This window comes from Aulonocara stuartgranti (genome assembly GCF_965226115.1).
Source record: "Aulonocara stuartgranti genome assembly, chromosome: 17".
Classification (NCBI taxonomy): domain Eukaryota; kingdom Metazoa; phylum Chordata; class Actinopteri; order Cichliformes; family Cichlidae; genus Aulonocara; species Aulonocara stuartgranti.
The window spans coordinates 39,467,791-39,479,966 of NC_138953.1; the positions used below are offsets into that span (position 1 = coordinate 39,467,791).

Sequence of the window (12,176 nt, forward strand, 5' to 3'; positions counted from 1 at the left end):
TTAACCCTTCTGAGGCCCTGGGACCATTTTTGTACATTTTAGTTTTTCAGTTACAAGCCATTTGCACTGTGTTGAATGGAATATAGCCAAATTCTCTAAAAAAAAGTTTGGTATAATTTCATTTCAAAATTCAAGTCTGACTTCCTTAAATTTTAATGAAATTTGCAGATTGTTTCGGTGAAGTTTAATAAACTCCTTGCCATCTAAAATATAACAGGACACCGGAGTATATTCTGGAGCATCTCACACTTCTGATTAATCAGCTGTCTGCTTGATGTTTATTCAGCTGTGTAAAAGCTATAACTTTAATCTCAGCCAAACCGATTTACTCAGGAACAAATAAAATACTAAAAAAAAGCCAAACAATAACATTTTAAGTTATCTAAGTGACTCATATATCATGTTTAACCTGAGTAGCGAAAGACTGCGGTGGGTTTGAAAACGATTTGCCGGGAGTCCGGTGTTCTCACCGCTCTAGTGACCTAGCCCCCGGCTCGCTATCGAGCTAGTGGGTAACAGACGTCTCCGAAAACGTCGGCGCGCTTTTGAAAATATGCGGTGTCTTGATAAACTGAGCAGATATTTGAGGTTTACACAGCTACATTCTCACCTGAAAATATGTTAAACGTTTATTTTGTGACCCAGAAAGAATAATAAGAGTATTAATAAAACTAACTAGCTGCCGCCATTGTTGGAAACTGAGCTGGGCTCAGTGTTGCCAACTCCTCAGTAAGGAAAATCGCTATTGGCTGTCCTAGAAGTCGCTAAAGACGTCATCGCCTAATTTGCATAATTGGTCATCCTAATCTAACCTATGTTGTTGGAGAGAGAAATAACATCGTGGAAGAGACATAAAGTGAGTAAAAAACGTCCTAAATGCATTTAGAGTTTATTTAGAACTACAAATTAAATTTCTTTTAGCAATTATTGTTTTTTTTTTTAATGTCACAATTCCAACCCTGCTCCTTTACCCGGGCTTGGACCGGCAAAAGTGACCCGAAATAGGCACTCTGGTGGAGTTACTTTGTGTGTGTGTTTATAAGTAGTTTTAAACCTTGTGATCCACAAAACAGCATAAGAGTAAAAGAGTAAAAGAAGAACTGACTGCGTTACAGCACCCGCTGCTTGTTGAGAGTAGCGCTTTCACGTCTTTTTTTAAGGGGTCTGAAAACTCGCTAAATATAGCGACAAAGTCGCTAAGTTGGCAACACTGGCTGGGCTGCGCTATGAATTCTGACTGGGACACAGCTACTTCTTCTTCGGGGTTTAACGGCAGCTGGCATCCTTGGACATGCAGTGCTGCCATCTTCTGTTTCAGTCCGTTATTACACTCTTAAATCCTGCTACTTATTCCTGCGTCTTTTGGGATCTTACAAAGCTTCAAACGACGCGTCGACTATTAAATTAGTCATCGACGATTTTGATAGTCGACGTAACAATGTGATGCCATCATGTCAACATGGACCAAAATGAATAATGTTTCCAGCATGGTGTTAAATCTGTACCATGAAGAATTCAGGAGCCTGCCTGGTACCAGTGAGGTGTACCCAGAAAGAGGCCAGTGAGTGTATTCCCAAAGTGAAATGCTGAAAATTATCCAACATATTGCAGATTTTGTTTCCGCCTTCCGCCCAGTTCTTCTGTGCTCTTCTTTCTACTCCCATTCACTTCCAATCTGACATCACAAACACTCAACACTATATGAAACTTATAAAATTATATTGGAAAACCATGATACTTCAATACATCCCTCTATTTTTTTTTAAATCGCCTGGGAACCCTCTTCCAGTTTCTAGTGCAAGAGGTGTGGTGCACCAGTCCAACACAAGGTAACACAGAGAGACAGACAGACAAGCAGCGGTTTGGGCTGATGGAGGAAGGCATGAGCTACTTTTGATTCTCAGTTCTTTTGTATAAAGTGATCGCTTTTTGTAAGGAACATTATCTTTGTTGTAAATGACGACTCCTGGAGGTTATTTGCAAAAACACGAAACAGAAAAGCTCAATAACACACTTCTTCAGCGTTTATGTCACTGAGACCCACAAACTCACAATCTCTTCAACATCGTCAGAACCATCAAATAAATGTAGTGTTTTTAAAATACACTCATGGCTCCCAAGGACCCAGTGAGGAAACAGACTTCTGGCTTCCTGTTCAGAAGGTCACACTCGCTCTCCTGATTTCTTTTTTTCCGTCTCATCTTTGGCTCGTATCTCACTTCCTGCATACATTCTTTCTCTCGTTTAATCAGCCACTCTGGCACGTGACCCCTTAGTGTAGAAGTACTAATATCATGTGATGTGGTAATAATAAACATGGGAACATTGGAGCCCTGCATTTATAACACTTTTAACATACTAATCAAAAATCCTGACAGTTTGCATTTCAGTCGACAAATGCATGTTACCCCTGGCTCAACAGGTCACATTACTTTGCCTCAGATGTCCATGTCATGTTTCATCTGACAAAGAAAACTGTTTTTTCTTCTTCTTTCATACAGATGGGAATGAAGGCTCACCACAGTCAAGTCTCTGCGGTGCTCGGACTTTGAAGTGAGATTACCGGGGCCTCGGCCAGACAGAAGGTCACCACTCTCTCACCAAGCTGGTGCCTCCTCTTCGTCTCCCTCCACTCAAACTGATCCAGCCTGCCTCTCAATTAAATCTGAGGAAGAAAATCCCATCTGGCTGTCAGACACAGACTCTCAGATACCAACCAGAAATGTCGCAGGAGACTCAAAGACAACCAGAAACAATGAGCCACAGATTTCACTCAGGTAACATAGATCTTTATTTAAATTACAGATGAATTTATATTAAATCTGCACAAATATATTTCCAGAAAACATAAAGTATCTCTCTGAATAAATGATCTAACCCAGCTGATCTTAACCTTTCTTTGGATTTTGTTTGGACATTAGCCGTGGGACGTTTCAGTAAAGGTAAATTATTGCTCCCGTTTTTTCAATCTGAGAAATTTTCATTAACAAAGCTGAACCAAAAGAAAAAAAGAAAAGATTCAAATATTACAAAACAAACAAAAAAAAAAAAGAAAAAGAAAATCCCATATCATGGTGAAGTCGAAAAGTCCATACTGATTAGTGATTAGCCTCATCTCTTAAATCCTGGTGACCCTCGACTTGTGCACAAACATTTCTGTAAGTGAACGGAGAGTTTTCAGTCAGGAAAAAAAAAGCTACACGAGAATTTATTTTGTGAAGGAAATTAATGCTTCTCTGATACTTGGCTGCAAGCCGTCACCTGCTGTCATCTCTTCATCCACACGAGGTCAGTGTTGCACACTAAAATGAAAACGATGCCTGTATTTGTTTACATAAATGATCTATGGTTGCTATTCTCAACCTAAGGAAAAAACAAAAGAGCAAAGAGGCGTGTAACAGGCTGCTCTGAGCCTGGCTTGTGTTATGAACTGTAGAGTCATATTTCAGCAGCATTTCCCCAGTGAAACGGCTCAGAGAGATAACTTAAGTTTATGAACTGAAACATTTTAGTGACTGAAAATGGGACAAAACTGAGCGCAGGTTACGAGCCACGAGGACGGGGCGCACCGGTGTCACACACTGAGGTATTTTTAATGTAAACACGTTTCTCTGTAGCACTTAAAGCCAAGATTTGTTTTTTTGCCCTCTTGGTAAAGCAATAATTTTATCATAACAAAACATACAGTCACAGTGCATCTGTATCCTGATAAACAAAGTAAGAGCATTTACATGAGTCCAACATTAAAGATCACTGCACACGGATTTATAAAGCTCATTGTCTTAAAAGGTGAAACATGTTTCAGTAAAACCGCACTTTTATCACGTGCACATCCACAAAAGTTCAGCCATCTTTGACCCTCTGCAGTCACAGGGCTCTGTTTCCAGCACTAATTTACAACTATAGCTTTTACTGTTCAAGCAAGTGTTTAAATAAAACAATCATGCGTTGAAAAGATAAATAAAGGTCAAAGTTTCCAGTTAAAGTAGTGCCCTTTCTGTGTTAGAAATATGAATTTAAAGGCTAAAAAGTAATCTGTGACCATGTAATTGATACACTAATTACTGTATTTCAGGCGATTGCATAGCTAACAATGAAAATAACTATAAACTCATACTTTACATAAGTGTAAGTAACATATTTAACCTTGATTAAATATATAAATTGACACTGCTTTACACTTTATTGGTTTTAAATCGTTGCACTGACGCATTTACACTGTGCTTTATACAGCGCCCTCCAGAGGTGTTGTATATTACAACAAGTCTTGTTTCATTTTCATGTTTTAAATAAATTAAACTAATTTAAAAAGCTTAAAGTAGCAAAAGCAAAACACACGTGCCATCTTTTCTTGTTATACTGTCTTGCAGTGCAGGAAGCTTTGGAAACCCCCCTCCTCTTACCCCGTCTGACTCTGGATTTGAGGGATTTCTAACCTCGATGATTTCGTTTGCACGCTGTACACATTCAGTTATCCTGCCATGGTTTAAAATAATACACTTTCAGGATCGGACGGGGTTTATTTGTCGTCCAGCGTTAACCCGAGTGTTAAAATATGTGTCAGTCAGGTTTGGGGGGTTGACAACGTTGGTGGTGATGTGCTTTTGGTAAGAAGGCGAAAAGCAGGTATTGATCTTTTTCACGATTGCAGAAGTTGAGTAAACTAACAGAAATGTTCTTTCAGAGTTAAATTAGATTTTCACGTCGTCAGCACCGTTTCTCAGTCTTGGAGTTGCCTTTCAGGACGATGTGAGGTAATCCAACAGCCCATCTATCACAGGGCCAGTACTGCAGTCCAGGCAGCGAGTACGGTATCTCGTAGTTGGCATCCAGGTAGGCTATCAGCGTGCTGCCGTAGGCTACAGCTATCACAATCAGAATGTGCCTGAAGGACGGATAAATCGAAGGTCAACACAAAGACACGAACCATTTTTGTCCTAAAAATGGGGCCTGTTCATGATGCGTTCACGGTGGATAAACGATCCCAAGACTGGAGGTCGGGGTTCACGGTACCAAAGTTTGCAAACGCTGATCTAATGTTACAGTAAACTCATCTTTTCATTTTCATTCAGGAATTCATCTGAATGTTGATTCTGTTCATCAGGACGTTTTCAGTGGGAGAAACGTTTCGTCATACAGGGGACGTCTTCAGTCTCAGCTGACTGCAGGTTTCAACCTTATAAACAGGACATTTGCACAATGACTGAAACCAGCCCACTGAAGGAACGATGGGCTGTGAGGTCAGTTCCTTGATCACTCTTTCAAGGAGGAGGATGTAACATCCTGGACAGGGAGGAACGCTGGTTTGAGCGCGGAGTCAAGGAGGCCATTAATGTGAAAAGGGAAAGACCATCTCTGAATGGAGGAGGGGCCTAAGGGTGCATCTCTTGATTGATGATCGAGGAACTGAGCTCACAGCCCATCGTTCCTTCAGTGGGCTGGTTTCAGTCATTGTGCAAATGTCCTGTTTATAAGGTTGAAACCTGCAGTCAGCTGAGACTGAAGACGTCCCCTGTATGACGAAACGTTTCTCCCACTGACAACAGAATCAACTTTTTGGGATTTACTGACCTGGATGATTGAGCATGCATCAAGACAGTAATTCATCTTGTTGATATGAAACAAACATGCAGACAAGTGAAGATAAAGAAATAAAAGAAATGAACAGGAAGCCAGGACTTACCAAAAACCATGCAGGTAGCAGAAGTTGATCCTCTGCCAGAAGCTGCAGCCAAAGCGGTCACCGAGCCAGCAGGAGATGGCGAGCACCCACAGAGCGATCGACAGCTTGGCGAGTCGCAGAGCCTTCTGGTCAGTGCAGCTGAGAATGACGGAAAATGGATGATCGCAGGAAATCAAACGGCAAAGTGCACAATCAGGTTTTCACGTGTCTTTTTCTTACCATTTCATCTCCGTAATCAGAGTGTAAAGCAGATGGAGGCCGAAGCAGTTTAACGCGTAGGCGTTGGCCGTAGGTTTGACGAATGACGACACCGAGCTGATGACCGTGATCACCAGGACGAGCTTTGAAAACGTGGATCTGCGTTGGAGCGCACAGAGACGGAAATAAACACGCACCTGAAGCAGACTTGAAACAGACGTTTAGTTTTATTTTGGCATCGTACTCCAGCCCGTACGGACTCACGGGTTTGATTTCACCACATGCTTTGTGTAAAGCATTCTGTGAGGCTGGTTTGGATGGGTGCAAAGTGAATAAACATGATTGTTACAGCAGTCTAGCAAACCATGAAAGAAAACCTGAAAAACAGGTTGTCCTCCCTATACTCACACTTCTAATAAATAAACTCGTCATTGAGCATTCTTCGTGTGCAATAACTGGGAGGCCTTTTTATCTAAAGTTGTGATTACCTGATAAACGCAGGTCCAAAAGTAATTTTGTGTTGTATGTGGATTCCTGCTACACTCGACAGCTAATTCCCAACTCTGCCTTTTAACAGAATTTGTCTTTGTATACATTCATAAAAGACAGAATTTGCAGAAAAAGTCCTGAATAAAAACTGTTTCTTTAGGATCAGGAGCAGCGATGTGCACTCATTCACCTGAGCTCTGTGACTTACAGTCAGGGCTGCACGTTTGTGGACAAGGATGCAGCTTTTAAATGCAGATTTTAAATAAAACATTCAAACGTGGACTTTCAGGTTTAGTTGGACAGTTTGAACCAAAGTCCTGCCATTTTTATACGCGGCCGCTGTCGTCAGAGGCTCGTGAGTAACTGGACAAGTAGCTGACAAGCAGGTGAACCAGGTGAGGCTGGTTTCTCGGCTACGTCGTGACAAATTCAGCAGATATAAGAACTGGAGTCGAGTCTCAGTGTTGAATTATCATTTGGGAGCTTTTAACAGGAATTCTTTCTTAATGTGACGGTCAAAGGTATGTTGATGCAAGTGAAGAAACTTTACGAGTGGCCAAATCAACAATCCGGCCAGTTCAGCAATGCCTGAAAAGGCCTGAAAGACCACTGAAGGTAAAGGTCTAATATCAAGACATGCCTTCATGAATGGAAATACAGTAAGTTTGCAACAAGGCGTCCAGCACGGCTACATTCAAGAACAAAAAGGCTACATTACAGGAAAACATCTAAGCGCTTGCACAGCTGTCACTGGCGTTTATTGATCACGTGATTGCCGATAGAAGTAGCAGAACGAACTGTGAAGCGTGCAGGGCTGTACTCTCTGCTCACACAGTGTTTGTAGTGCAAATGGATCATGACTATTCTTCAACAGCCAAGCCAGTCACCATGTCAACACAACAGAGCAGCGACTGAAGGTGGCTGCAGTGAAAGCCTGGAAGAGCATCTCAAGGGAGAAAGCACAATATTTGGTGACATCTATGAGTTCTAGACTTCATTTCCATCCATCCATCCATTCGCTTCCGCTTGTCCTTTTCAGGGTCGCGGGGGGCGCTGGAGCCTATCCCAGCTGTCATAGGGCGAGAGGCGGGGTACACCCTGGGCAGGTCGCCAGTCTGTCACAGGGCCAACACACAGGGACAGACAACCATTCGCACTCACATTCATTCGCACATTCACACCTAGTGACAATTTGGATTATCCAATTAACCTATCCCCACAAGCTGCATGTCTTTGGACGGTGGGAGGAAGCCGGAGTACCCGGAGAGAACCCACGCAAACACGGGGAGAACATGCAAACTCCACACAGAAAGACCCCGGCCTGATGGTGGAATTGAACTCAGGACCTTCTTGCTGTGCGGCAACAGTGCTAACCACCGTGCCACCGTGCTGCCCATTCATTTCCATCCAAATATTAAAAACAATCCTTATAAATGACATTAGTTGGTCCAGTGACTCTTGAGCCTTTGAAAATGGGGTTATGTGGATAATTACACAGTCATACTGTTTGATTCAAAAACACAGAAGCAAAATGATAAAAACGTCACGATTAGACTTCCCTGCAATCACAGCGGCCTCGGCTGTTCGGGAGGAGCAACCCACTGGATCAAACACTGGAAAATCACTGTGAGGTTATTGATGCCAGGGGGATTGTTTCACACATCAAATGTTCATTCGCCTGTCGCACCTTGCAGTTTAAATATTTACACAGGTTGGGTGGAGCTCTGTTTTTACAGCCCCGTGTCCATCAAGGTGAAGACTGAACCACCACATTTGGGACAATGACGAACCTTTGAGCTGTTAAACTGGCTCCTCGTCCGGCCGGGATAAGGTTTCACAGTGGCATGTGTTGGAAACGCTCTGTTATTGTTTTGCATCATCCTGAAAGACCACTGATCTCCTTAGAAACACGCAGAGGCACGAATAAACGCCGGACACAAAGACCTTGGACTAAGTTGTCGAAACACAGATCAGTCATCTGTCGCTGGGTTAATGGTTACAAGGTCGACATACCTGTCTTTTATAAAAGAAGGGAAGAGTCTGCGAGGGAACCAGACGGCATAACCGACCGCCAACACCCACAAGATCGAGAGCTCGTCCAACATCTGACCGACGAAACTAAGAGTCATGTGAAAGTACGCCGAGAACAGCCCTGCAAAGAAGAGAGAACGAGAGAATGATGTCGAATTATTCATGCTTTTAGGATTTTATAGGCGAAGACAAGTATAAAACGGGTAAAGTGAGACGTGTTACTGCACGTTCACAGATGGTTAAGAGCAGTGCAGGGGAGACATGCAGAGCTCCAGTTTGCAGCTGACTTCTCTTCTCGTGCTTTAGTTATTACATTTAAACTTGCATACTGGTTAAACTGGTTCGGCTACTGTTGCAACTAATAAGTATTTCTTTTAGTGTCATAAGCTTTAAGAAAACCTAGTCAGTTCAGAGAAGCTTCAAACATCTGCTACAGATCTTCCTACTTGATAACACATTTCTTGTGATATCTATTTCATCTATACTGAGTCAGCCTGTTTCACAAACACAAAACATTTCGTGGATTTATTTTGCAGACATACGGCTGAAGTTGGTTTAAATAAATAAAGAAAGAAAGGACTGACCTACAAAAATCATCATGACCCAAACCAGGTGGATCGCCAAGCTCCTCTCTTTGGCATACGGGTGCAGAAGGTAGAGCATGATGGGAGAGATAATGAAGAAAATGAAGCTGCTCATCTGCAGGGAAAACATTAAATCGATCACCAGTCCAAAGTGTGGCTTTGAGTTGCAGTTGTTGGGCTGGTAGCGCCACTGCAAGTGTCTCCTGAATAAAAAGCTTTCAGTTTACCGTGTTGAAGGACTCGACCACATGCTCAGAGTGTCTGTAGTTGTCTTCGCACCAGTCGATTTCTGAACTCTCATAGGAGAAAACTCCCGCCATCCCCTCGCCGGAGTGAACACCTGAGAGACGCAGGGACAACAGTGGCCGCTGACTCTGGTGTAACAAGCACACCTGCATTTTTCAGTAGTCATATTAAGGTGTTTGTATATGTGGTTTATGGAAATCATTATCCCCTCCACCCAGCAGTCAAATGCCAATCGCACCCTTTTACAATTTCACTTAAATGTCAGTCCCTGCTGGCGCCTACATCTCCCACGATGCAACCGGACAGCATGTTCAGCAACGTCCTACAAACAGCCCAGAAAATGTGACCGATTCAGACGACAGCGTACGTTGCTCCACTTTTATTATATTTTTATGACATGATAAAAATGGTGCCGTATACACAAACAGACTTTTTGCTCCATGGTTAATGTTTTGTAAGCATTAGTGCACCACACCAACACGATCCAGTTAAATCAGAGGTCATTAAAACTCGGACTTTTGTCATTTTGAATATCAAATTCCTCTTTGGTACTACAGTAAGTTCATTTCCATAGTTGTATCCCTTTTAATTGCTGGTTCACTTTAGCGTAGGATGAGGACACTTCACACTTCCACGGCTGTTTTAACCTGCGCTGCACGACATCTGTGCTATTAAAACACAACCTGCCATCTTTCCTAGAAGGCTGTCAGATGTGGCGCAGTGTGTGAATGGTGCCTGGTTCACAGTATTTGTTGGACTTGATTTATTGCATCATTATTATATGGCTTTTATTTACACTTACAGTGTAAATAGGGAGGGGGGTTCACATTCACAATATACACACTGGACTTGAGCTGGAATTGCTTTTAAACCTCAGTATGGCCTCGAAACTGGGACTAAAATTTTCCCAATGACTTTTATATCCACAGAGGCCAAGGCCGCTCATTTCAGTCTCTACTGAATCTGGATATTTGCTACAGCAAATTATTACCTGGAGCTTTCAAAAGTACTCAGTTTATTATGCAGCCTAAACAGGAAGTCGTCATCAGAACGCCACCCTTCATGTTGATATCTGAATTACAGATTTTTAACAGTGTCAATAAACTTATTTCAGAGTTTGCACTGAAATACAGAGTTTATAGGTGTACCTAATAAAGTGGTTACTGATGGGAAAAGAAGTACTCCGCCTTTAAGTACAAGTTGTAATACTATTGAAATATTACAAGTCTCATCATATATGTACTTGTTTTCCAGAACAATCGATGTCAGAATACTAACATATTACTGCATAACACTCTGTTATGTACTACAGTGTAATTCAGGCGACTGAACACTGAAAGAAAAATATTATCTATAGAAACAACTCCCAGTTTATCTGTTGATTAGAACTCGTATGAATAACCTAGACTAGGAAAATAGGCAGTTGAGTTCAAAGGTCATTAAGTAAAGGTGATGAAGTAAAAGCATAAAGTAGAAGTACTTCGAGAAAGTAGTTGAGCACAATATATTAAGTAACAGTAAATCACTATTTATTACCATCCTGAGGAATAAACATCGGAGTTTTCCTGACAGGGAAAAACCTTTTTGTCCGAAATATGAATATTTGGACAAAAAAAAGTGTCCCAATAATTAAAAAGTTTATTTTTTTTCTCATCACAGGGTGTTCAATGGGAAACCGGCTCTTACCTGCCATGCTGTCGTCCTGCAGCCCGGCACTGCTGCTCTGCTCCAGGTGCTGCAACAGGTGGATTTAACGAGGCGGGGTTTTGAAACGCTCGCGATCCCGAAGCACGAGCCCAGTAACGTCACTGACGGTCACGCGAAAAGGTTTCAAATCTCTGGGACAATATGTCATCACAGAGAAAATGTCTGGAATGAGCTCGTTTGTTTTTCTTTCTTCATTGACAGTTTACCAGGCCCCGGGGAAAGAGCAGGAACCGGTTACTCAGCAGTAACGGGTAACGTAGAAACGACCATGTGGGGCAAAAAAAACCTTTAACGGGCTGTAAACACACGACAGGCGACTGGAGGGTTCAGAGGAAACCTGAAAAGAAACACGCAAAACCGTAACAGGTGTTCCAGGTAGCTGCTGCACCTGTCTGAGGAATCTCAGGTTTTTCCTAAAGGAGGTTCAACCAAATCTGCCGCATTTCAAAATAAAAGCATAATCCTGCAGCGGAGGAGCAGGTGTGGTGGGAACACGCCGAGTCTTGAAGGTGAAACTCCAAATAGTTGCATTCATATGGTTTAACTCAAAACAAAGAAAGCATTAACTGCGCACACTGGCTTAATAACGTTTCTGCGATAGAAATTGTTTGGAAAAAAGTACTCGTGTATTTAATTACAAATAGTTACCGGAGAGTCACCTAATATTACCGAAAGTACTCGTCGGTCTCCCATTTCAGGCTACACGTTGTCTTCTTATGTTACGGTTTTTCAGTGCATGCATTTTTACTCTTTTGGGCAGTACTGTGACACTGTGCTGCTGCAGTTTGAGTCTCAAACAAATCCGCGATGAAATCAATGGGCTCCAGTGTGATCTCGTTTTTTATCACCTGTAGAAGTGTTTATGATCTGTAAAGTTAAAAAAAACAAACCGCTACGACGAAATCTGAGACAGATGAGCTGGTAATCTCTCTCACAATTTAGAGAAAAATAAGCGCAGCACCAATCAGGAGGCTTTGGCCAATCCAATTACTGCAGGCTGCGCAGCTTTAAACGAAGCTGCTGAGACGCAGGTTAAAGATCTGTGCTGTGGCCTGTTTGCAGCAGCTGACTGGCTGATTATTATTTTGGTTAGATCTTTGCACAATCTGTGCATCTATCAGTGCCTCCATGTTTTTAAGAATTAAAGCTGGCAAAAAAAGGTCCAACTAATACCAGCAACGTGTACCTCAGTGAGCAGATATCATAATACTACTTGTAGGAACAGGAAATCTCTTTTG

The 12,176-nt window shown here is 42.2% G+C and overlaps 1 protein-coding gene and 1 long non-coding RNA gene across 4 annotated transcripts; one reads left to right on the forward strand and one right to left on the reverse strand.

Annotated features, from left to right (window-relative positions):
- Positions 1-778: 778 nt before the first annotated feature.
- LOC309692581 lies at positions 779-10,934 on the forward strand. Its single transcript, XR_014272371.1, has 3 exons — positions 779-856; positions 2,502-2,777; positions 10,891-10,934. It is a non-coding gene; the product is annotated as an uncharacterized lncRNA (long non-coding RNA).
- acer1 (alkaline ceramidase 1) lies at positions 2,768-11,856 on the reverse strand. 3 transcript variants are annotated; one of them, XM_082511228.1, is made up of 8 exons: positions 10,918-11,856; positions 9,470-9,553; positions 9,213-9,325; positions 8,986-9,100; positions 8,384-8,522; positions 5,903-6,040; positions 5,684-5,821; positions 2,768-4,885 (listed from the first exon to the last, which is right to left on the reverse strand). In XM_082511228.1, exons 3-8 carry the CDS (start codon positions 9,303-9,305, stop codon positions 4,708-4,710), a joined length of 801 nt encoding a protein of 266 aa, XP_082367354.1. In that variant the 5' UTR covers positions 9,306-9,325; positions 9,470-9,553; positions 10,918-11,856; the 3' UTR covers positions 2,768-4,707. The 3 variants fall into 3 exon arrangements, with proteins under 3 accessions (XP_082367354.1, XP_082367353.1, XP_082367355.1); XM_082511227.1 differs by lacking the exon at positions 9,470-9,553; XM_082511229.1 differs by lacking the exon at positions 9,470-9,553 and having other exon boundaries at positions 2,768-3,302; positions 10,918-11,855.
- Positions 11,857-12,176: the final 320 nt, after the last annotated feature.